The 26,524-nt window shown below is 34.3% G+C and overlaps 1 protein-coding gene across 1 annotated transcript in view; it reads left to right on the forward strand.

Moving 5' to 3' along the window:
• Nucleotides 1–1,477: 1,477 nt before the first annotated feature.
• The window catches only part of LOC103256375 (ephrin type-A receptor 3-like), a gene marked incomplete at its 3' end in the record, with an annotated part of 221,838 nt that continues 196,791 nt past the window's right edge, over nt 1,478–26,524 (forward strand). The window contains exons 1-2 of the mRNA XM_008054257.2: nt 1,478–1,595; nt 5,851–5,915. Of these exons, the coding sequence (XP_008052448.2) occupies nt 1,478–1,595; nt 5,851–5,915 (183 nt within the window). The remainder of the gene's footprint in view (nt 1,596–5,850; nt 5,916–26,524) is intronic.

A 26,524-nucleotide genomic window follows, 5' to 3' on the forward strand; every position in this document is an offset into this window, starting at 1 on the left:
TAACATAGGTCACAGGAAGTTTTATCTGTACAAAATTGATGGATAAAAGTTGACTTCATTTATAATTTAACATTTTTATAATTTTTCCTCTATGAAATACAATATTAATTAGATCTATTAAAGTCTTCTTATTATGCTCAGATAGAAATTAAAAAATGCAAATAGAAACCCACTGGAGCAATTAAATTACGAATATATAAGCACAATAGATAAATGTTATTTTAAAGTGCAAATTATCCAAATTTTTTCTCAAAGTCATTCCTGGAATGTACAGTAAAACTAAAAAACTGATCTTTGGTGGACTCTTGTCAGAAAATAAATCTTGACTTTTTAATTCTATGTTATGCTTGACCAGAGAATTACACAGAGAATTATAAACACTGAGAAAAAATTCTTTCTTTCTGTATCATTTTCTTCTACTTGTGACATTTAAAATCATTCAGAAGCAGATTAAGGAACTCTGTGAAGTCCTGTAACCTACAGCAAAGTTACTCTGTTTATTATAACAGAAAGTGATGAAAATGATAAAGATAAGTATTTGTAATGTGACTGGGAAAATTACAATGATGGTGTGAATAGAAAAGAAAATGTCATTATTCTTTAGTAAAAGCAAGATGTAATCAAAGAATGAGCTTATTTTCTGTTTCAGTGGTTTAATAATTATTTGTACTTGGCTATAAAAGCCCCTTACAACTGAAGGTTTTACAAGAAAACATGTCTATTATTCTAAGAGTCTGAATTCTTTAGTCATTAAAGCCTACTGTTAGCCTTGAAATCATTATGTGATAATTATTTATGACTCAGTGTTTTCATAATACTCAGCTATAGCATAACCACAAAGCATATTGATGTATTAATAGATAATTGGAAAGATCTTCTGCTTTAGTAAAAGATTGTGGCATTTAATTTAAAAAATTATGTAAGCACTGTCTGTATATTTACAGCACTTAAGAATCTGTCAAGATATGAATATTGGTTTAACTCTCAGTCTTTCTAAGTGAACAAGTAGCAGCTATGAATTAGAATTTTAAAATGTCCTTTAAAAGTTCTCAAGGTGCTAACAATTCTTTAAGAGTGAAGACTCCAGAAATGTATATCTCAAGTTTTCTTTTTTTTAATTAGATATATTTTTATTTTAAAATTGTGGGGTATAGTTAAGGGTTAGGTATACAAATATTCATTGTTCAGGTACCCTTGTTGAGGAGGTATATCCCCCCTTCCCCAGACAGATATCAACTACCGTTAATTTTCAATCTGTCCTTACCAACTGAAAACGTTTTTTCAAACTCTTATTTCAATAGCTGAGTCCTTTTAAAAATCTTGATGCATTCCCATTAGTTAATTAGAAAGAAGATGGTGTTAGTTTCTGGGGATCTGCTGCTCTTTATGACACTTCCAATACAAATGAGCAATTATCAGGAATGGGTTTGGGATTGAGTCTCTCCCTTAGACAGAGGATAGGAAAGGAAGAGAAAGCATGACTCCCAAGAATCTTATCCACAATACAGCACCCAGCACAATACAATGTGATGGCAGAGATCATTGGCAAGCAAAACGACCAGGTTTCTTCCTCTCCATCGGGGAGCGCTACCAATGTACGCCAACTGACACTCTTTTTGCACATTTACTTCATTCTACACCTTCTGATTCCCATCAGAAACCATACTTCTTTCTAGCAGCCCTAACCAATGCAGTACCTACCTGAAAGTCAGCCAATTCAAGAGTCTAAGTAAGGATTGTCTTCTCACGAATGTAAGACCCTTCTCCAATCCATACATCTCTACTTACAAGCAGTTAAGACTAGTGACGTTAAATCATGTAAGATAAAAAAACAGAACCATATCTATGTAGACTTGGGACAGTGATTTCAAATACAACTTTGCTCCAAAAGACCTCAACTGTTTATATATCAACTTACATTTTGCCCAAAAGATCTCAACCATTTCTATATTTTAGTATGTCAAGTGACACATAATTATCATTTGGTACATATCAAATTATTACTTACACACAGTCACCCAGTGAGTCATGGAAACCCTCAAGAATTGTAAATATTATCTAATGATCTATGAATACCAACAAGGTAAATTCTACTGTGCAAATCTTATATAAAACTTAGAGAAACCAAATGATTATTTTGATATAACCTACAATTGAATGAGCTATGTCTTTATTGAAATGAATGTTGGTAATATAATTTAATTTAAATGTGAGGGTATATTCTCGTGTTTTCAAAAGAATCATAACATTTAAAAACACTTCTAATTTATATCACTTTCAGTTAAAAAGTTAATATGCACCATGTAACTCTTTGAATGTAAACAATTCTGAAATTAATAAAATAATGTGTTTCCTGTTACACACCAAAAACATTTGCAAATGACATCAGTAGAATATGAATCTAGTAAAAGACAATTTATATCTTTGGTAAATAACTGACCTGAGACAGTCATTAAATAATTAAGTCATCTATGTTTCCACTTTTCCCTGGAAAAATTTTCTCTTTTTTTGTCAAGATGTACCAGGGGAACTCAGGTTTTCCAACAATTGAAATAAATCATCCATATTGCAAGTTGTCACTCAAACTCAGACTTCAATACGATGATATCTGCACATCACAATCCATCGGCCTATCCTACCTGTCTTGGCATTTGAAGGGCAGAACCGTGCGAAAGAAAATGATCAGGTCTACACACGTTTTGAGAGACGAAATTCTAGTAACCAAAGTTCTTGCCTAATCAGTGTGGGGTTTAATTTGTATTATGAAATTAGATTTAGTCAGTGTATCCAGAGAAATCACTCCGAGACTCCCTTTCAAATTCCATTGACTTTGTCTTCTCCCTATTATGCTATTCTCAAATTGTTATATAAGAGATCACAGGACACTTGAGGTTTGTATTCTGGGAAGTCCCAAGTTAGCAACCATTCACTTTAAAGTGTTTAGAATTCTTAAATTGTGTTGTTTAAATCTAGCTACAAACAAGTGGCACCTTACAAATCCAAAATTGGTGCTTTAAAAAGCATTTTAATGTCAATTATTCTATTCTACTAGGTCATATATTGAGGGTTGATTACAAATATAATTCAGAAGCCCAAATGGAACTGCAGTTAGATAATACATTAAGTTTACAAGAACACTGAGTGAGTACAGCACGTTATAAACTCATGGTGTTTTTAAATACATTTATATTACTTGTGAGATACCCAGAGCAGATATAATTATGTTTGACAGACAGAATCAAAACTAATGCTGCTAATTGTTTTTCTTATTTATACTAAATGGTGTACAGTGACAATTCAATCTGTGAGTAAAGCAATAAGTTATATTAGTCTACTATACTTATTTTAATTGAATGTATGGTAAAATTATTTTTTTCAGTTTAGCGATAGTTGAGTAGAAACCAAATGCAGGTGTAATCAGTCCAGTCCTTTCCCCATCATCATTATCATCAGAGAAAACTTAAGGATATTTAGTTCTTTTGTTAGCAACTTACATTCCAATGAGTTATTTACTAAATGGAGACAGTGTTAAATCATATCTTCTTTACTGCAAACGCTTTTCTCTGGTTACTAATATTGAAATTAAAACAGCCATGCATTTTAGCATATGGAGTACATAATTGTCATTTAGAACCTGTGACATTGCTACTTACACACTATCATACAGTGAGTCACATAAACCCCAAAGACATTGCAAATATGATCTAATGATTTATAAATGCTAGTAAGGTAAGTTCTACTATGCAAATTTTATGTAAAACCCAGAGAAATCAAACAATTACTGTGAGATAACCAACAATTGAATGAGGTATATCTTTAAAATGAATGTTGGTCATATAACTAACTTAAAGATGAGGGTGTATTCTCATATTTTCACAAATATAATCTATAACACTGATTAATTGGTAGAGTTTTTTTATTATTTTGAGAGATTTTGAAAGATAATTAGGAATGTTGTTAATTTCCAAACTCATATCATGGGTAATAATTCAATTATGGAAATTACACTATGTAATCCATGCAGCAGTTCTCTGTTTTATCTAAACATAATTGCTTCTCTTTGGGATTAATTTATTGTGAGTAATATCCTTTAATCAGTAAGAATTTTTAATATAATAGGCTAAGTTTATGGGTTTTTCATTCACCAGCAAAACTTGCAGAATCTAACTTTGAGAACTGTATCTCTTTTAAATTGTAATGACCAAGCACCCTTCTTATACTCACTTAATGTATTTATCATGTCACCAGGTAACCAAGTATCTTCCCTTAAAGTAGTGCTTGAAAATTTAGAAATCTGATGTTATCAAATGTTTCAGTTTTTTGGTTAATAATTTAGATTAATGTTTTTTGTTTTTTGGTTTTTTTGTTTGAGTTGGAGTCTCACTCTGTCACCCAGACTGGAGTACAGTGGCCACTCCCGGTCACCGCAGCCTCGACCTGCTGGGCTCTGGCGATCCTTCTGCCTCAGCCTTCCAAGTAGCCGGAATTACAGGCATGCGCTACCACGCCCGGATGATTTTTTGATTTATTGTAGAGATGAGGTCTCGCTGCCCAGGAGGGTCTCGAACCCGCGGGCTCAGGCAATCCACTCACCTCAGCCTCCCAAAGGCGCAGGATTACAGGCTGAGCCACCGAACCCGGTTTAGATTAATGTTTCCTTTGTAAAAGAGCTAGTTGATATTATTTTAAAAAGAGTAGGTCTTTTCATGTTTTGGGAAATACTTTATTGACAGCCTGTGACTATATTGCACAGTGTATATACTTATATTTTCATGTGTGTATATATACCTCTGAAAATGATTCTCTCTTATTGTATTTATTGATCTATTGCTCTGGTTCATGTTAATAATGCATGATTAGTTAATGTAACCTTCCTTTACATCTTCCATTAGTCAATCCTGGGATTGTTTTCTAATTTAGAAGAAGGTTGAGGTAAAACCATAGTTTCCATTATTCAACAGATCCAGACTGACAATCAAAATGAGCCTTTGTTATTAATTATATTTTAAGTGCCTCTTTATATTTTAGTTTCTAATCCATTGCAAATTAATACTGTATCAAAAAGAAATATTTTCCTTTCTTTTTAAATAATGTATTCAAAATGCAACCACATTCATGTGATATTTTACTTTTCATCTATAACTATTGATTAGTAAGCAGACTTTTCAAGAACTAGCACAAAGTTATGAGTAAAATCACTTAATCCTTTGGGGAAAAATATTTTCTTTAAATAAGTAAAGCTTTAAGCAGACAATATTGTAAAGCATATTTTTGCTTTGGCTTCTCCACAAATTGGTAGTTAAGCATTTTGTTTGTTATCCATAAGTAAATAGTGTATACACTATTTTATAATACACATTGCAGAATAATATGTTTTGTATTAGCCAGGGACAATATAAAAATGCCATATCTGATATAGGCAAACAAATATATTGATACATTATGGAAACATATTTAAGAAATTAATTAATTATAGAATAATATATACATTTACCAAATTTAATGATCTTTGAAGTTATTTTGATGTCTTGTTAGCATTATTATTTCCTATTTTGCATTTGTATTTTTTCTTTAAAACTATAATTACTCTGTCAGAAATTATCAACATATTGAATATTAACCTATCTTTGTATACAAATATAGCTTAAAAGACTACAGAAATTTTGTTCCCTTAACTTTCTGTGTTTTTTGTTATTTCCTTCTTTTTATATTCATCATACTCTTATGAAAATAAAGAGTCATGTTTCTGAACACTATCAACAATTGCAACAGCAATGTTAACAGAACCAAATAGAAATCATTCATTACTATTACTAACAACCGTGTCTGTGTATTTGTGTTTTATTTTAGTCAATCTACTAGATTCAAAAACAATTCAAGGGGAGCTGGGCTGGATCTCTTATCCGTCACATGGGGTAAGTTCAATAAACTATTGAAAGGAAATGTGGTTTTTCTCCATTGTCTCTCTTAGGGAACAGATGAAATTATTGATGCATTTTCTAAAGGGAACTCCTGTACTTCTGATGACAAATTATGTTTATGTCATAAACTTGATATTTGTGTTCAATAGAACCATTGAGGAATTTGAAGATTTTTTCTTCTGAATTTATCAGTTGTTTGAATTGACTTATTAAGTAGTTTAATTATTATTAGCATCATGTCGATGATCTAAGCATGACCATCTAGCAATTTTTGTAGTGTGATCAGAAGAGGTGAACTGATAAGACATCCTAAGTTTCAAGTAACCTAGAAAATGTGTATTTGGAGATGGTATTCTCCTGAGTTATAGTTTTAAAATCAACCTCAGTTGACTGTTTCAAGTGAGATAGAATTTATTAGTCAACAATAAACTAATAAACCTATATAGTCATAATTTACTTGTTTAAAACGTCTGCAACCTGACTAATCTGTATAAAACTGAGAATATTATAGAGAAAAGAATGAGATCCTGTCTTTATATTTTAAACTTTTTATGTAACTTTGGTATTTTATCAAGCCAGACACATCAGGGTATGTGGCATTTTGGTGCTTTGACTGTTTCTAATGAGCCTTTTGTGTGAGAACATTTTTCTTTTTTTCGGATAAAAGAAGGTTGTACATTTGTAAAACTGTGTTTCCTACACAATTGTGTAATAAATGCCTGAGCATGCCTTTTTGTTTCCAAGTATAGGCTGTGAAATATGCAAAATGTGCCATTTTGAAACATTTCTCGTAGGAACAAATCTATGCACTCCCTTCCTTCTATGGCAGTCTTCTTTATGAAGAGATTATCATTACTTCCACTTAGTATTGGTGTTCAGTGTTTAGGTTTTTGTGCCTGAACTCACTCACTCTGATGGAGAGTACCAGCCCCTTCACCAATGGATGTTTCCTGTCAGGGATACTTCATCTATCTGTCATCTTTGTATCTGTTTCTCTTCCTGGAACACCTTGACATTGACAGAATGCCAAAACCTATCCTCAAGCCTTCGTTAGTTCCTTTGGAGGAGAGAGCATGAAGTAAGCCAGAATTTGGTTTTCCCATAGGTGTAAAAGGAATCAAATGATTAGGATAAAAGCACAGCCTTGGTTGTCATAAAGAGCGAATCGAAACCCAAGAAGAGCTGGAAAACTTATTTGAAACTAATCATCCAAAAATCAGACCTAACCTCAATTTTGATTTCAGAAAGTTGACTTCTTTTATTACTTCATCAGAAGTAATACAAAACTCAAGGATACCAAAAAAGCAAAAATCACAGTGACATTTCACTAATGGATATAGATGCATTTTTTTTTTAAATAACAAAAAATTAACTTGTATATCAAAGCAACAGTCTACCTTAATTTTTTTTTAAAGAAGGTCTAGATAAAACATGACTCTATTTTTTGAGAATTAGGGAAAATGAATTCTCCCACTGTTAATCTCATAGATTTTTGAAGCAAAGCTGGCACTTCTATTTCCAGAGCTATGTGGGGAGGCAGAAGGTGAATGTTCCAGCACCTTGCTGTATAAAGTTTGGCATGTGGACCAAACAGCCATATCAACACTAGGGAGATTACAGGAAATGCCAGCTCTCAGGCCCTGCCTCAGACTTGCCAAATCTGCATCTCAATACAATCTTCAGGGGATGCTTTAAGAATATAGTTTATTGAAAAAAAATTTCCCTGGATAACTTACCTCTTGACATATTCAATCTCTGGCCCAACTTCCTACCTTCTGTTGCCTGAAATCTGTGATGGCTTCCTCAGTCAACCATAGTCTTCAGTTTCTACCCAGGCTTGCTGTTGCCTCAGGGAGCCTCCCTCAGACTACTGCCCCTCCTCATTGCCTTCTCTGTTGATCTTACGGCTGTGACTTTCTTATTTCTGACACATGAAATAGCCTAAAACACCTGGCCAGTCTCTCTAGTTTATCATTATGATTCGCAGGGAGAAAAGAAAATCTCCCCATAGGTTGTGATACTTGTAATAGATAGGAACCCCAAAGCCAAAAGAAAAGAAAAGAGTAAAAACAAATATATGAATTATTGTCCTGTGGTAATGTATAGTGTATAATTAAATTTCCCACTTATATGTGAACCATAATATCCATGAGGAAACAAATCCCACAGACTTAGAAAATGTTAGATTAATATTCATTTTCTTCTGAGAAACTGATCAAATTCTTGGATAAAAGTACTGCATAGTAAATTCAGATTTTGGATTTAATATCTTTGCTTTTACCATGGTTTGTGCCTTTAGATTCAATTAGTTATTTTTATTGCCTAATTCTTTCCATTTTCAATATGACAAGGATAGATTAATTTTGTGCTTGTTTTGTTTTTGAAGGAAATAGATACTTAAAACAATTGTTATTTCTTTGCTGAAAGCTTTTTCTTAAAAAAAAAAAAAAACCAAGATGTGATAGCTGGAAACAACTTTGAACTTGCTATCTTTAAAGTAGTTACCTCTAATAACTAGCAGTTATTACTCCTATAATTACTGGAGGTTAACCAGAATAGAACCGTATCCGTAAGGGGGAAATCATAACAACAATGTCATACCTATGGAATCACTGAAAATATGCTCTTATGGTTTAGGGCAGTGGTTCTTAACAAGATGAGGAAGTAAGAGAGGAGACAATTTTGATATTGCCTCATGGGAGACATTTAGCAATGTTTGGATACATTGTTTGCTGCAATTGGGGAAAGGAGGCACTATGGCATCTAGTGGGAGAGGCCAAGGGTTCTGGTAAATATCTTAAAATGAACACGGCAGCCCCCATAACAAAAAAATGATCTAGTGCAAGAGGACAGTGCCCATGTTGAGAAACGCTTCTTTAGGGGATTGTTAACAGTCATTCATCAGGAGCCATGGTTACTAAAGAGATCTGGGAGCGTGTCAGTGGCTTCTCTAACTTCCAGTCACAATTTGATCAGAAGCGCTACGTTTCAAATCTGTTGCAATATACATTTGAAAACATAAATAGGCGATTCATTTCAAATGAATCTTTCATGGGATAACTATATCACCTGAGCTACATAAAATTAACATATTTGGGGGGAAACAGTCAAGAGTGGTTCATTCCTTCATATATTTTCTTTTCTTTTCGCATTTTCCCTTTTCTCCCAAATATGAATTTGCACATGAAATTTTTATTTTTTGTTTTGAGCTGAGGTCTCACTCTGTTGCTTGGGCAGGAGTGCAGTGGCATGATCACAACTCACTGTAGTCTCAATCTCCTGGGTTCAGGAGATCCTTCCACCTTGGCCTTCTGAGTAGCTGGGACTATAGGTACATGCTAGCTAATGCTTTTAATTTTTTTGTAGAGGGGAGGTATCGCTATGCTTCCTAAGCTGATCTTGAACTCTTGGGCTCTATCAGTCCTCCAGTCTTGGTCTCCCAATGTGCTGGGATTACAGTTGTGAACCGCTGTGCTCACCCATACTGAAACTTTAAACTATATAATTTCCTTGGGAGGAGTATTTCTATCACTGGTTCTTTTTTTTTTTTTTTTTGAGTTGGAGTCTCACTCTGCCACCCAGGCTGGAGTGCAGTGGCTGCTCCCAGCCACCGCAGCCTCGACCTGCTGGGGCTCTGGCAATCCTTCCGCCTCAGCCTTCTAAGTAACTGGAACTACAGGCATGCACTACCACCCCCGGCTCATTTTGATTTATTGTAGAGATGAGGTCTCGCCAAATTGCCCAGGCGGGTCTCGAACCCACGGGCTCAGGCAATCTACTCACCTCAGCCTCCCAAAGGCGCGGAATTACAGGCTGAGCCACCAAGCCAGCTCTATCTCTGTTTTTAAATGGTGCTTCAAATGTTAAAGAAAATCTGATAGGAAAGTATGATATTATTTATACAATTAGGACTGAGACAAATGTTCCAAATAAGTAACAGGGAGGAAAGCTAATGAAACTTTTTTTTTCTTTGAAGTGAAGGTCATTAAAATAATTCTCAAATTTTGTAAACTGAAATTATTTGGGGGGCCATGAAAAGCAATTCATTTTTCAATGAAATTTTTATTTGACACTGATTATTTTCTGGCGGTATGTTTATTCATTTTAGCAAAGCACACAGAAGCAACTGTCTTCTCTGGCCCCATTGACTATGAACTATAAAGTGGTATTTGAAGTCTGAGCTTAATTATATTCAGAAATTTCGGTAAATAATTCAATAGTTGGAGTATTATTTGTTTTATAGAATAATCAACATATATAAAAACCTGTGTACATTGTTGGGTTACAACCTAGAAAGACAGTCTTTTGTTTATACATGATTAGGTACTGAAATTGACTGATTGATTGATTATTTGATCATGTCAGTCTACCAAGCACGCTCTCTTAGTCTATGTATCATTATAAAGGAGGGATTCAAGTGTGAGTGTTCGGGGGGGGGTGGTGTAGAGCTATACAGCCTTCACTTAGTATGGTATTGATATCCTAATTAAGTAGCTCGAAGAAGTCACCAGTCATGACTCAATTAAAGATACTCCACTAAGAAGAGACTGAAAGGGTGGAGAGAGTATAGGACAAGTACAGTCTCAAATGAGCAATGTTTATTCGTGGATAACATAAGTATCAAAATCAGCAATTGTGGAATTAAGTTTTCCTTAGGTATTTCATGGTGCATTGGCAGTGCAAATGCACTTAACTAAAAATACTCTTTTGCCAAATAGCCTGTTAGTTGCCCACCCAGTATCTGTCCTCTATCTTTCCTTGATGGTAGAATATCGATGGTGCTGGAAAATAGCTCCTCTGTGGCTACGTGGGGGTGAATGTCGACTCATCTGAGAATTAATCATGGCCACCTCAGTTATTTTGACTGTGATTGGTTTAAGCAAGAATAAGTCAAACCCTTAAAACTGGAGCAGAATCCCAGTGGTTTCTGGGAAAGGCTGTCCTCCTGATAAAGGGAGATGGGGCGAGCCCAGCACTTGCTCCCTCTGGACTCTCCTGTGAAGGCCCCGGGTCTGGAACAGTTGCCTTGCTCTCAGGAACAGAAAGGCAGAGCCCAGTGAGATCAGAGGAACCACCTGACCAGGACATTCCTGAACCACTGGATTGCACAAAAGAATGCCTCTTCCTTATTATTTAAGCCACTCTTCTTAGGATTTCTCATATTTTCGAATTGAAGACACCCTGATAGAATAGAATGTTTGATCTCTGGTCAAATACTCTAATTTCTAACTGAGGGCTATGGCAATGAGTAATCGTATGTTACAATGTGATTTATGGTTTCCAGGTTGTCTTTTTAGTGCTTGAGCAGGATGTCCAAAATAACAGACAGAGTAGTGATACAGACAAGTGCATCATTTAGAACAAGGACACTTGTGTTTTAATTCTGACTTTACCACTTATTATTGTATGATCTGATGCAAATCAGTCTTCAGAACTATTTGTCTTTTTTTAAGAAGAAGAATTGCAGTAATTCCTGTCATAGTACTTTTGAGCAAATGAGAGATTTCTGTATATTACTCTATAAAAATGTATATGTGTATATGATAATACATGTGAAAGAGTTATACAAATTTCATTTCTTATTCTAAAACAAGCTCTGAAGTTCTCCCATTCTAATGCAAATTCTTTTACTAAAGTCATTGATGTGTCTTCTAAAGTCTCGATCTACATTTGATGTCTTGGATTTGGATTTAGAATGAAAATTGACAGTGTTGTATGAAGTGCCAGCAAACCTCTCTTCACAATTAAGAGCCCAATACATTGCCTTTTACACCACTTGATTGTTATCCCATCTAATCTGCACAAACGTTTGCATGAAATCTTAACACTATATTTTAAATTGAGGCTGTCAAAATATGGTAGCTGGTAGGCAGTTTATATATTTTACATCTTTTAAGTGATTAGAATTTCCTCAAATACTGACATTTTATATTTCAGGTCAAACGTTACTTCTTTTTGGAGACTTTCTGACCCTTTCATAGGCCATTCTCCTCTTACCTACCCAAGCTGACTCCCCACCCCCACCCCAGACTAGCACACAGCACCTGTTAAGCTCATCTACCTCCTTATGCATGTTTCTGTGGTACCTCCAACAGCCAGCAATTATGCATTAATGCGATCATTCTGCTAATCTTTATCTCAGCCAGAAAACCCAAAGCTCTGAGAGGTCAATTCTCATCTCATGAAATTCTCCCTTTCTTTCATAGCATTTAGAGATCCTGCATTAATTGCCCACTAATTAAAATCACCTGAATAAATAACATCTTCCCCCAAAAGCATGCTAACACAGAGGTTTTTATTTGTTAAAAAAAATGTGATGACCCCCACTCAGTTATCTGAAATGTTGTCTGTGAGAAATTTCACTTTTTAATGACATAAATTAAGTGAAATTCTTATTAATATATATACACACATATGTTGTATGCAACCTATATATCTATATTAAATATATTATGTTAAGTTTTATATTAGCAGAGATAGTTAAATATGTCTAGAAAATGTTACCAGCTTGTAAAGTGAAAGTTAACTAAAAAGAAAGCTAGCTAAAGACAATTTTATATTGAAAATTATATTGCTTGTTATCTAGAGATAAGAAGCAGAATCCTGCAAATAAATTTCATTTAGTAAAAAAAAAAAAAAAAAATTGAACTGTTAAAATGAGTAAGTCATGGGAAGGGATGGAAGTAATAGCAATGCTTTCTAAAACAAGTCATTGCTTTTCTACTTTGCAATGTACTGTAATTTACCTGTAGTATTAGAGTTATTGCTGCTTGGGAAGTTTGGATTCTGAAAGTCTTATCTACTAGATTTCTAGTTTTCACTTTGTGAATGGGGCTTGAAATGCAGAAAGAGGATTTTGACAACCGGTGTCAGCAATAACCACCTGGGATCCTGCCTTTATGAATCACAGTACAAATTCTGCTTTATATGCTGAGTAGTCAATCCAGGAAAATCAAATTTTTGACACATATGATATGTGACTCTTGGCCATTTGAAATTTTTCTGCCTAGATTCTATTTTAAATATGTCACTTTGACCTTTCATGGAAAGATGTCTGATCAAAGTTTTAAAAACATGGCAGCCTTACAGTGGTTTTAAACCTCTTCTTGAAACAAAATGCACTGTGAAAGAGGAGGAAATGTGGATAAATGATAGAAATCAGCAAAGCTCTAATTTATTTTAGCAATGTTTAATTTGCAAAAAAATAAAATGTTATCTTGTCAGTGTCTTCAAAAATAAAAATCACTTTTCAATTGCTAATGCTGTATGTTTCAATGGGAATCTCTTCTGCATCAAAACAGTGTTTATGTTTTAGACTTTTAAAAATATGGTATGTACTTTACATGATTTCTTTTTCTTTGATGTACTATTGAGTGGAATTTAAAGTAAAAGCGATTTGAAACATATTTGCATGGGTGTTATTTCCTCCAATTACTCATAAATTTATTTCTACTGCATGACCCTTACCTAACATACATTGACTACAAATTTAAATGAAAAACGAAGACATAGTCAAGCAATTTTAATTTTTATTTTGAATGTTTAAATATTTTAATAAACTAACTGCAATCATGTCATGTTTGTTTTTTTAAATAGTTTAATAGAATTAATCAAAGATCAAATTCTGCTTCTGGTAGTTTCTTAAATTGATAACTTTTTTCTTTAAAAAAGTGACTTTTGACATTAAGCTTTGTTGCTGTTGTACTACTTCAAATGGTCAAAGAGCCACGGTTACTAAAATAAAAGTAACCAAAAATGCAGATATTTTAATTTTTAAAAGAATGGTTTTCATATATGATACATTATACATTAAATTTGTTGATATGTGCAAAATAGTATATGGCAGGCTGAAGGTAAGTTCTTGCATTGCTAGCAATGTCCTGTTCCTTTAATATTTTATACAGAGTATACTGAGAATACACACTAAGTCTTCAAGTTTCCAAGTGCTCATTTGTATGCAATCTATATAACATCTATACTCCAGTGGGAAGAAGTTTTAGTTCTTTCATTCCATTAAGAATAAATCAAGATTTTTTATGGAAATGTATGAAAATAATAATTTACCCCTAAGTTTTGCTTATTTAAAATATTTTCTTTTTTTGTTTTAAATATGGGGAATTATTGGTTTTGACCCTTGAGTTTATTATACTCTGATAGCTAAGTTCTTATGAAAGATTAAAATAGATAAATAAAATTTAGTCTGTAAAATATATGGTGTAAAACACTTTTCAAGAATCCTACACCCCAAATCATAGCCATTGGACCTGAGAATATTAACGGTTATGATATGTACAGTACACACCATGTTAAGTATTTCTGCAACCTTAATAGCCTGTTGTTACCATCACTTTTTTTCATGCTAATGATGCTCACTTTATTGAGGAATTATTGTATGAATAAAACTATTATCAATATAGTATCTAAGGTTCCTTGGAAGTGGTTACAATCTTTCATCTCCAATACATGGGGCATAAGGAGAAAAGGTCACAGTGGACATTCTTAGTCTGTCTAAGTTCATAAATTATTTTTATTAATTCTATTAATAGGGTAGTTTGATGTATATAAACTTACAGATCAAAATCTTTACTCCTTAATTTGTATACAGTAGTTATTAAAATAACAAAATTCTGAGTCCCAATCAAGCAGTAAAAACTCTGTACAGGGGTCCAGCAAACTGATTTCTGATAGACCCTCCATGTAGTTCTGATACTTCTCAAGTTTAGATATCCCTCTGCTAGAAAAGCGTTGTCTGGTGTAATGAAGCATACATCACTTGCTAAGATATTCCGCTGCTGCTTGATTCAGGTTCATCTCAACCTCTCAATTAATGTAGCACTGTGCGTGATTCATGATTAATGTAACTATTGGTATTTTTTAAATAGCAGATTTTGCAAAAACACACAGCAGGAGAAGTGTTTTACTGGCAACTCAGGGAATCTATTCTTAGACATTTGTCGCGGGAATTTATTTCCAGATCATCAAGTTTTTCTTGTGTACTCTTGGTGTTTAGTTGGAACTGCATGTGGTATCTTCAATGTTTACAAATATTTATACAATATTTATACATCTGGCATTTATTGCTCATGATAAAAGAGATGATGCTAACACCAAATTACTAGAAAAACCATGAATTAAGTGATAAGGAAATGAGAATAAGAAATATGAAAGATCTCATCAAGGAGTTACCAGAATGTAAGTTTGTCTGGGAAATAAATATTAGACGTTCCTAGAAAGTTACTAGGATAATATCGTGATTAACTTTATGTGCCACACTAAAATATCAAACATCAATCAAAGGCAATATTTTAGGCAGATGGTTTTGGAGGATAATGTAATCGAAGAACAGATAGGAACAGAAAAAACACTGTAAATGTTCCCATGATTGAGGTTATAGGAACCTAAGATGGATCCTTGTATTCCATTTGATTACATATCTTGGTGATTTGGCATAAAGTTGAACTTGTATTATGTTGTTAAAACTCCAGGAAGGGATATTGTTAAAGATCAAATCTTTTTGTAATTAAGTAGAACATGTTCATAAGAAATGCATGAAACAAAAGTCAGTCGGATTTGGACAACTGAGTAAGTCGTAGGACCATTGGAGGAGTCAGTGAACATGAAAGTTACCTGGTCAACTAAGGAAGGCAGAGCCATAAAGGAGGAGATTATAATGTATTTTCACAATTAAAGTAATTAAATTTCTCTTCCATATGATAATATCAGTCTGTGTTCTTTTGGGGCCTGAGGTGAAGAATAAGTCAAACTCTAAAAGAAGGTAAATGGTGACCTCCCTTCTCACCATGAAGTAACAAGATCATGAGTCCAGAAATCAGAAAGACTCAGTCAATGCATGATTTGAAAGAATTTTAACTCTCAGTCTACAAATGGATACTTATTCCATGCCATGGAATTCTAGGAAAACTTCATGGATGTACTTCATAGGCAAAGCCACAAACTTCATGAGTGTACTCAAAAGTCCTCAATAGGATTTGAAACTGGTGGGTGCTATGAGTCGACGCTATAAACTCTACTTGTTCAGGAATTCCCTGGATCCATATGTAATCTGCACCCTTAATGTTGGATGTTCTGGGTAGCCATTTTAAAAGTAGAATTGGTGATATAATTTTGATGTAAATTCTTCTTTTGCCTAGTTTTCTGAGTGTCGGAAAGGCAGCAACTATAGGCCATTAAAAAACACTATCTGAGCCGGGCTCGGTGGCTCAGCCTGTCATCCCGCGCCTCTGGGAGGCTGAGGGGAGTGGATGGCCTGAGCCCGCGGGATCGAGACCCGCCTGGGCAGCGAGACCTCATCTCTACGATAAATCAAAAAATCAACCGGGCGTGGCAGCGCGTGCCTGGAATTCCGGCTACTGGGAAGGCTGAGGCAGAAGGATCGCCGGAGCCCGGCAGGTGGAGGCTGCGGTGGCCGGGAGTGGCCCCTGCACTCCAGTCTGGGCGACCGAGGGAGATTCCAACTCAAAAAAAAAAACAAAAACAAAAAACAAACAAAAAAACACTATCTGTGAAATTTTGTGAAAATGTTTGTTGACAGAGCTGCCTACTTTTGCGTTAAGGCCAGCCAAATTTTACCTTGCTTGGTGCTGTAAAATCTCTCTGAAGCATATAGATAAGATATATGAGTAACCAATTATAGAGGCGGCGGAGACTATAGAAATCATGTATTGCATTTCCCCAATTATGTAGACAAGCAGTTGAGGCTCAAAAAGGCTTAGTGACTTGCCGGAGGTCACATCACTGCCTTCTGGGTCTGGGTTCAGTATTCTTTCTGTTTCTTCCCTCTGCCTTGGTCTGTGGGCAGTACCAGAGAAGGATTAAGATTCTGTAATTTATTATTCAGCAGATTTTACTTTATAGAATTTCAAGATTATTTCCCCTGCGTGGTATGCCTTGGAGCAACCCCAAATAATAACCAAATCTTGCAACACATCAGTCAACTTTTCTCAGCAATCAAAAAAAAAAATGCTGATCTTTCATAAGCCCAAGGGGAAAATCAGGTTGTATAGGATTATTATTAGCTATCCACTCTTGAGGATGTGTATTCCTTCATCATCACTTGATTGATGGTTCAGGGACCATGCTGTCACTTGATGAATAAAGATTCTTAGCTCTTTCAATGACAACTAGAAATTGATTTCAGTTTAAGTTCAAATCTAAATCTAAATCTGCTTTCCTTGAAAGAATATCTTAAGTGTTACCTTACAACTAAAACAAATCTTGTACAGTTTCAATTTTCAAATAAACTGATGAGTTTTTTGATATCTTTAAGAAATCAGCATATCATTTTCATACAACTAGTTAGTACAGAAGAATTAGATATATTATCTTCTAGTCAGTAAATCCTTAAGATTCAAAATGTCTCCACATTTTTTACTTTATTTCATGCTTTCAGAACGAGTAAGATAATCACTAATTTTTTTACTGGATACTTTTTGCAGAAATGTATGGTGCTCTTATGTAGCTTTCAAAACAATTTGTTAATGTAGCTTAGAGTAACAAGTTGGGTCTTCAGTGCATTTTAGAGACAAGTAAAACTGAACACAGGAGTTTTATAACCCAGGAAAAAGTTTGTGATGAGATTTGCTTTAGCGATCATCTCTTGCAAAATAAACCCTTTTCTGAAATAAATCATTCCAATTCAAAGAACATTTTAGGGGTGGCAAACACTTTTGGGAGGACTAAAAGTAATAGCGTTCTTTTGGAAATGAAAGTGCATGAGGTAATATTAGATTCTAGAACCTATTTAATTCTGAATAATGTACACAGTATAGAAGAGTTTGTAGAATCTTTAATACACTGGAATTGATTCATCTTGTTCAATAACTGCATTAGCTCCTGCTATGTCCTAGACACTCTTATAAACAGTAGGGATACAAACAATACCGATAGCTAATCGTTCTACAATGCGCTATGTACTATTTCTAGTGCTTTTTATATCTCAGCTCATTTAATTTCCACAACAAACCTATAAAGTTTTAGAGGAAAAGAAAGTAAAGTCCAAATAATTTAAATAAATTGAACAAGTTCACATATCTAGTAAATAACAGTCTCAGGAATGGAAACCAGGTAGTCTGCCTCCCTATGCTATGCATATCACCATCACTCCGTACTAAATCTTGTAAGAGAGATAAGTAAGATATTTCCTTGGAAAGCTTAAAGTTTGCTGGAAGAGAACAATCCATGAAGCAGCAACCATAATAAGATGACAGTCATAAATGAAGATTTACAATAGATACGTATTATTACATTGAATGTATCATCAACCCTGTTTGGCACAAGTCAGGGAAGACTCTACCAAGAGGCCATGGAACTTGAAAGATGAGTAGACATTCATCAGATGTCCATGGATATGTACCACACATGCAAAGCACAGACTGAGCAGCATTGTGTGTTGAGAGAAAAGCAATGGACTGTGTCATCTGAAAATAGAGTAGACAAGGGATAAGTGATGCAACTTCTGAAATAAGAAAGGAAAACACGAGAGTTAGAATAGACTCTATCATGAGAGCCTCATGCGTCACGCTGATGGTATGGATTCTGTCTTAATGGAAAACTGTTAAGCTGTGTGGGAACCAGGACATTTACTTCATTGATTTATACTCGAGGTGCAAGAACAGATGGTCTACTATGGTCATCAGTGAAAAAGGTCTGGCAAGGTGTGGTAGGGAGTAATGGATTTTAGGTCATTTATGAAATCTGTATTGGAAGAAAGGGTGTCAGCTGAGCAGGAAGAAGATAGAGAATTCAAGGATAATTCCATATTGTGAGTGATTGATGATCATTGATGCATGTCTTAGCTTCTCCTACCTCAAAATTTCCCAAAATTTAGACTGTGTCAGAGCAGACTACATCATGCCACCCCCATAGTTACGGATTGCCTTGCTAATGGCGCTTTTCCAAGATCCACACTCTGAGAACCATGTTCTCAACTGATGTTAAAGGATAACCTGCAAATCAATTGGAATGGTTTGGTTTTAGGAAAGCTGAAAAGGTAGTAAATTAATTTTTGAAAAAGATCTTTAATTGATCTGTTCTCATATTGTATATGGTTGATTGAGAATTATTTTTAAAAATACCTTGTAACTGGCTCATGCATACGAGGGGGATCCCCCCAAAATCCGGAATTATCTTTTGGAGGATGGGCCTTCTGTAGGCTTCTCCCACTAAGTAAACATTCTAGAAACTCATAAGCATCAGAGTGCCAGCTGGCGTTGTTGTGAGAAGCTCTCAAAAAATGTCCTAAGTTGTGGCAAACAGGTGACCATAACAATGCACTTGTCTCCACTGCAATACACTAAGTGTTCAGTAGATTTTGCCAAAAATGGCGTGACCCCCAGGTCCCACCCTCCCTATGCATCCGCTTTTGCCTTCAGCAATTTTTTTTTTCTTTCCCAGTGGAAAAAAAATCCTCAAAAGGAAATGTTTTCCCAATGTGGAGGAGTTGAAACAAAAATAGCAGAAGCACTCAGAGGCATCAAAATTGACGAGTTCAAAAACTGTTTTGAAATGGAAAAAGTGTCTAGATAGCTATATTGCATCAAGCAAAGAATACTTTGAAGGTAACTGAACTTTAAACATGTAACAATAGATACACAATTGTATACAAATAAATTCTGAGATTTTGAGGGGCTCCTCTTATATATAGATGCCCACATTTATCTATTACACATAATATAGAGATTTGTGATGATATATGCACACATGTGAGCAAAATATATATGAATACATCTGTATGCATATCTGCGGCTATAACATTATAATACACTCAGTGGTATCTTATGTGCTATTTCAATATTTGAAATTACTTCACTTCCCCTATATTATGAATAATTTCCAAGTTACTGAGAAATATAAAAGCTATCAAGATGGATGAAATTTTTACATAGATGACTTTAGGCAGTTGAAGAAGTTCATATGATGTACTTTTAAAGTTTCAGCAGATCCAACTATGGGTATTTTGCCAATACAGGGTGTTTGGAAACTAAAAATAAGACTTTTTTTCTCAACAAAAATTTTATATTATATAGTCTTTACAGTCTAAAACAGGCAATTTCAGAAAAAATATGTTAAAACAGATTCATGATAAGTGGTAGACAAAGTGGAGGTAATGAGAAAATGAAAGATGAAATTTTAAATCGAATTGTAAACATTAGGAAATGTCTATTATAACACTTTCTATTCAATGCTCAATTTCTCTTTGAGAAACACTGAAATGATAGATATAAAATTTGTAGAAATTATGGTTTTCAACAGACACCATAGACATATGTATATATTTACCACAATGTTTAGACAAGAGAGGAGTAATTGTTTAATCTGTTACAATCAGGGAATGTTTCATAGGAAATGACTATCAACAAATAGAGCATGAAACCTCTTAAGTACTTATAAGCAAGTGAACAAATTCTTGTGGCTTTGGACCTGCTTTGAAAAAACAAAAACAAAACTCAAGTATTAACATTAATTTTATCGAAAATTGTTTAGAGTAAAGGGAAGTTATGATTTTTTAAATTATTGAGTTTTTATTCAAAATCAGAATAAGCTATGCTACTCATATTTATGGATCATTAAGAAGTACATCCTCAGGAAACAGATATAGTTCTGAATTTTCATCTTGGAAGAACGATACGTATAGCTCTCATCAAATACTATGGCCAAAGTGCACCAAAAATAATTAAGTGTAGAGGATAACTGGTTCTTTAAATTTTACATAGCTTATTTTTATTCTTATAAATTACTTGGAATCTAGTCTACTGATTCAGACTACTGATTCACGAAATCATTCAGTAACTTCACCCAATAAAGATCCATTTTATATCTTTTCAGGAAAAAAATAAAAAGCATGAATCCAGCACAGTGCTAAATAAAGATTGTATTCAAAAAATTAAAATGACTGAACAATTAATCTGCTGTAATATGTTTAACAATATGATGGAGAAATTCTCCTTTGACCCTTTAGCTAATTAGAAAAGCCTAATCTACATGTTATTTATAGAATGTTTAATAAAATATAACCAATAAGAAAAAATGAAAAGTGTGACTGTACAAAAGGAACCATAACATTGTATTTATTTATACTTAGTATAATATTTAAAATTTAATTCCAATGATATTTCATTGTTTAGGAGGAAAAAAATAGGTTTTAACAAGACTAGATTTTTCTTTACTTTTCTAGGAATATTTTGCCATCCTTTTGGAATATGCAATACAACTTCCTTATAAGCGACAATTAAATAGGATGCTGTCAAGTTAATTAATACAACAGAGGCTGTCAACTAAGTGACACTGAAATATCTTGTTTTCACTTGAATCAGTTGTTGGCCAGGTAAAAGCACTTTTTCCACTGTACATTTCAGAGTTTAAAAAGAGCTAAAAGCCCAATTCTTATCCACAAGGAGCAAGTGTATCAGTTTACTTTGTCTTGTTTTTGCACCTACAACTATTAAAGACAGAGGAATATGGGCAATAGTCATTGGACATTTAATTCTAGCTGTCAATTAGTTTATAATCACACATGATACTGTAACAGTCATGCATGTGTACTCCCTGACTCTAAAACAAACAAGCAAAAATAAGTAAATACCCCAAACCGCAATTATAGTGATGCCGTTACTTCAGATATGCCAAACACAGTCATGAAGTACTTTCTTTAAGTAAAAAAATAATAATAAAAAAGTAGAAGTTCTTGACTTAATGAGAAAAAAAAATCTTATGCTGAGGTTCCTGAAATTTATGATAAAAAAATCTTTTATCCGTAAAATTGCAAAGACAGAAAAAGAAAAATATGTTAATTTGCTACAGCACGTCTCACTGCGAAAGTTACAGCCACAGTATATGAAGAGGGCTCAGGTGGGCATTCGATGTGTGGGTGAAAATGCATCGATGGAAGACATGATGAAAAATATGTTTCGATTGGCAACAATCAGGTCCAGGGTTTCAGTACCCACTGAAGGACTTGGAAGTTACCCCCAGGGATTGGGGGGGGGGGCCCTACCATATTTACATTTAGCCTGATCTTATGAGTAATTCTTCACCTGAAGAACTTAGCCTAAAAGTGTATGGGAAGACAAGAATACTATGAAGTTGGAGGTGATAACTGTTAACTGCTGAAACAGTAGAAAGATCCGCATACTAGCAGAGAGTAAGTTTCATGAAAATCTGTCGGATCTTTGATAGTAGCATAGAGGAGCTGGCCCAAAGGGAGGAAAACATAATGGAAAAGTCTTTATATTTTTCCTTTTGAATGTTAACAAAAAAATGGATAGGGCATTAGGCCAGGAGAGTTCAATACCATAAGAAGGTAAAAGGCATTTGGGACTGATAATAACATATTCTAGAAGTGCACAATGCCTAGAATGCACTAATATTTTTAAGGAAAAATGAATAGCTTTGTGTGTTGATAAAATGCAAGCATTCACCAGTAACACAAACACACTGGTGTGTGTGTGTATGTGTGTGTGTGTGTGTGTGTATGCGTGTGTGCTTGCATTTTTAAAAATTTATTATTGAAAAACTAAAGATATATTAAAATGAAAACAACATATAAGACATGTGATACAAGGCGGATTATAAAGAATAAGAGCTTATCCAAGGACCTATTTTTAAAATGACTAAAAGATGATGGGGAGTAGAGGTTTTGAATTTATTATTATTATTATTATTATTATTATTATTATTATTAGAGTCAGAGTCTCACTCTATTGCCAAGACTGGAGTGCAGTATACCGCTCATGGCCACCATAGCCCCTACCTATTGGGCTCAGGCAATTTTTCTTCCTCAGGCTTCCAAGTAGCTGGGACTATGGGTATGTGTCACCATGCCCAGTTAATTTTTTGATTCAACGCAGAGACGAGCTCTCACCATGTTGTCCAGGCTGGTTTCAATCTCTGGGCTCTGAGTAACTAGGATTAAAAGAGTGCACCACCACACCCAGCTAATTTTTAAATTTACTATGGAGTCGTGGTCTTGCCAAGTTGTCCAGGCTGTCCTTGAAAACCTGGGCTCAGGCAGTCTTCTCTCCTCTGCCTCCCAAAGTGCTGGGATTACAGATATGAGCCACTGCACCTGGCTAATATTTTATTTCCCAGGAAAGATTTTCTCTCTCTCTTTGGTTTAAAAAATTTTATTGATAAGCAGAGAAGACAAGAGAAGACAAGTAAATTTATTTCAAAGCAAATGAAAAGAATTTGTGATTAAATAAGATGACATGACAATATCGAAATGTATACAATTTGGTTCTGTCTATCATAAAACAGAAGTCTAAATTGAAGTTAAGCTTCAGATAAATATAGTGCTTTTAAGATTTGGAACATGTGCTTTTAAAAATTATGCAAACTTTTGGAATAATAGAACAAAAATGATTCTTTTAGAACATTCCTTAATGATTAATCTAATCTTATATTGTTTTTCCAACATACCCATCTCAGGAAAATTCTGTTCGTTATTTCACTTAAAGAAACAGTTGGTGAGTGTTCCTGAGTTATTTTCAATGTATATCACTAACAAGTCAATCTGGAAAGGAAGAGAAGAAATCACCATTTTTTCCAGGACCTACTTAAGTTACATATTAGAGCATAGAAAATAGAAATTATAGTGTAATTGGAGTCACAATTTATTATAAATAATTGTGAAAACAGACATCAGTTTTGAGACCCAAGTCAGAACTAGCATGCTCCATAATGCAAATTTTGAGGCCAGCGCATACTGAACAAAGATTACAGTTCTTTAAAAGAGACAGAAAAAAAAAATGGCAGCGAAGTACACAGTACCCCAGGAGTCTGTTGAAATAGAAATTACCGTGCCAAAATAGTCATAAAATTTTCTGTACTTCAAGGGATTTCACAGAGTACTGGTCTCTGCTGGAAGCCAGGTATGTCTGACGTGATTTTACACATGCAAATTAAAGAGTATATGAAATTCTGCTTTGGGAAAGTATTTACTCATTCTATAAATATTTACTAAAAATACTCTATTTACTGAAGCAGTGCCAGGCATTTTTTGAAGTTCTACTTTGAATGGAATAACTACTATCATCCGTCTTTGGATTTTTCTTTTCTGAACTAGAAAACCATTGAAATTAGTCCCACAGAAGTGGCCTGTCCTCTATCAGATGCTAGTGTGTGTGGTCTTCACTTCAAGTGGTTGGTGGGTACTTATTTAAAAACTTCCCACGTTAAATTCATAGAAGAATTGCAAAAGGTACTGCAAGAATCTTATGGAAAATATAAAAGCTGTAGGTCTTTATCTTTATAAAATGTAAAAAGTTATAAGTAACTGAAGTTCATATCCTTTAAATGCAAAAAAAAAGAAATTCACTGGTGTTCATGTGATCCACAAAGGAAGGAGTGATTGGTATTAATAGGAACATCTAGGTATATTTTTCCATTCTCATCACAGTCCTTACAATAAAGGAATTAAATGTGTAGTCGAGGTCACAAGCAAAGGTACCAAAATGTATTTCTATGTACAAGTACTAGCTTATTCTCAGATCTCTCTGCAACTTACCATACCATGAAGCAGTAGTTGCAGCTGTCTATCATTTTCTTGTATCTCTGATTCTCTTTTTACTGACGCAATTGATTTTGGAAACGATATGACTCAAACCATATTGGTGGCATGCCAGTGACTTCATAATTATTATTTAAGTATGTATTAAGTCAAATTACGTTTAATCACACCATAGACATGACAGATATGAAAGTCCAAGTGGTAGCCAACAATTTTAGCTTTTTATAGGGTATCTTTATTTGGTCAGTTGAACAAATACCTTGAATTTTAAGCTAGATGTGGTCTTCAGGAAATTTGGACAGTAAAATTTGACATGTATTTCTGGGATATATGTAAGATCTCTCTCTATTTTTATGCGTAGATACTAATAATCTATATTAGGTATTGAAAAAAGATAAATTAAAAAGGCTAAAACAGATATCAATAGGGAGGGCTCATTCACCTCATTTTTAATACTTCCTAGTATAGATAGTAGATGTCATCCTTCATTTTATGAACAATAGCCATTTCCAGAATTTGAGAATTTGTGTAACTTCCCCAAATGCGTTTATATCTATTCTTGAAAAAACCCCACAATACTGATAATATACATCATTCTATGTTACTGGTCTGTTTACCAGATACCAGTTTGAATTTGTGTATTTAGTTTTTCCATATGATTAATTCTCACCTTATATATTACAAAAATGACAGATGATACAAGCAGAATTGAACATCATTTGTATCTTAGAATACTCACAAGTTTGACATATTTTTTAGGATGAAATTTGCTTCTTTTAAATTTAGACAAGTTCTAACACTTCTTCCTGTGTTATGCTTAGAAGTAGATTCTGTGGAAGAAGTCATGCTTGATCCTTTATTTGAAAATGAGATGTATGTTACAAGCACACTGAATCTTACAAAAAGAATGGGACAATTGATGATCCATAAAAGCAGCAGAGGTAGATCTAGTTCTCATGGCTGGGTTTTGTGCCCCTGAAAACCATTTGTGTCTAACTGCCTACTCCCAAATCATTCTCTTTTAGTAGAAGAAAACTTATTGCATTCAGACTGACACTGTTCTCAGCTAAAGGAGCACATTTTCCAGTTGCTACCACATCAAAGTGTGTCTCTCGGAAAAAGTTTTAACCAATAGGATTTAAGGAGGGATGTGAGACTTCTAAGAAGATGCTGTGCAGGACATTTGGGTGGAGACTGGCAGTACAGGAGTGTCATGGGACACGGGGATGAGAGCCACATGCTAGAGGCAGTGTGGTGATTTTGAGTGATGAGCAGAAGAGCCTGACTCACCGGTGATAGGAGTTAGCAGCCATGTGCCTTAATGAAGGTGCTCTGGTCCCATAGCTACCAGTAGAACCTCATTGCTAATCGGTGTACTCCAAATACATTATTGAAGAAAGACTTAACATAAATCAAGTATGGAAATGTGTATAACATTCCATTCTCTACATAACATGATATTAGGAATAATAGTAATTAAAGAAATATATAAAATTTGAGTATTAAGATGCAAAATTTCCAAAACTATTTTGTGATCTGACATATTCTGAGGCTCAAGTAAGAAAACTTTTCTTCCAAATTCAGTTCGTAGCGATCCACTCACCTTTACTTCTAAAAATAGGGAGAGGCCTTTACTCAAGGCTGCAGGTTAGATTTATGTTGAAATTTTCAAAAAATGCAACATGGTAGAATCTTCTCTTTGGATGAAGATTTCTGCCTCACCTGGAGATTGTAAAGTGGATATACTCACATTATCTTGTGCACATTCTTTGATAGTTTAATTCGTTTTTCTGTGGATCACAAAAGTAATCATCATCATTATGGTGTCTATATTAATTTATATCCAGATATTCTCTGCCTTATCTGATTACAATTCCAAATTCTATCTCTAGCTCAACGAATGATCAGAGGCAACACAGCATACTTAAGTCACACATACATTAGAATTAACAAAGTACTCTGAGCTGTGTACTTCTGGTAAACCTAAAATGACCTCCACGTGCTGTTCCTTATTATGATTAAAGTTTCCAGAAACTGCACAGACCTTCTATTTCCACCCCAACCTCCTTTCACATAT

The sequence above is a fragment of the Carlito syrichta genome, unplaced genomic scaffold, assembly GCF_000164805.1.
Source record: "Carlito syrichta isolate Samal-C Ts95f unplaced genomic scaffold, Tarsius_syrichta-2.0.1 Scaffold289316, whole genome shotgun sequence".
In the NCBI taxonomy this organism is placed as follows: Eukaryota; Metazoa; Chordata; class Mammalia; order Primates; family Tarsiidae; genus Carlito; species Carlito syrichta.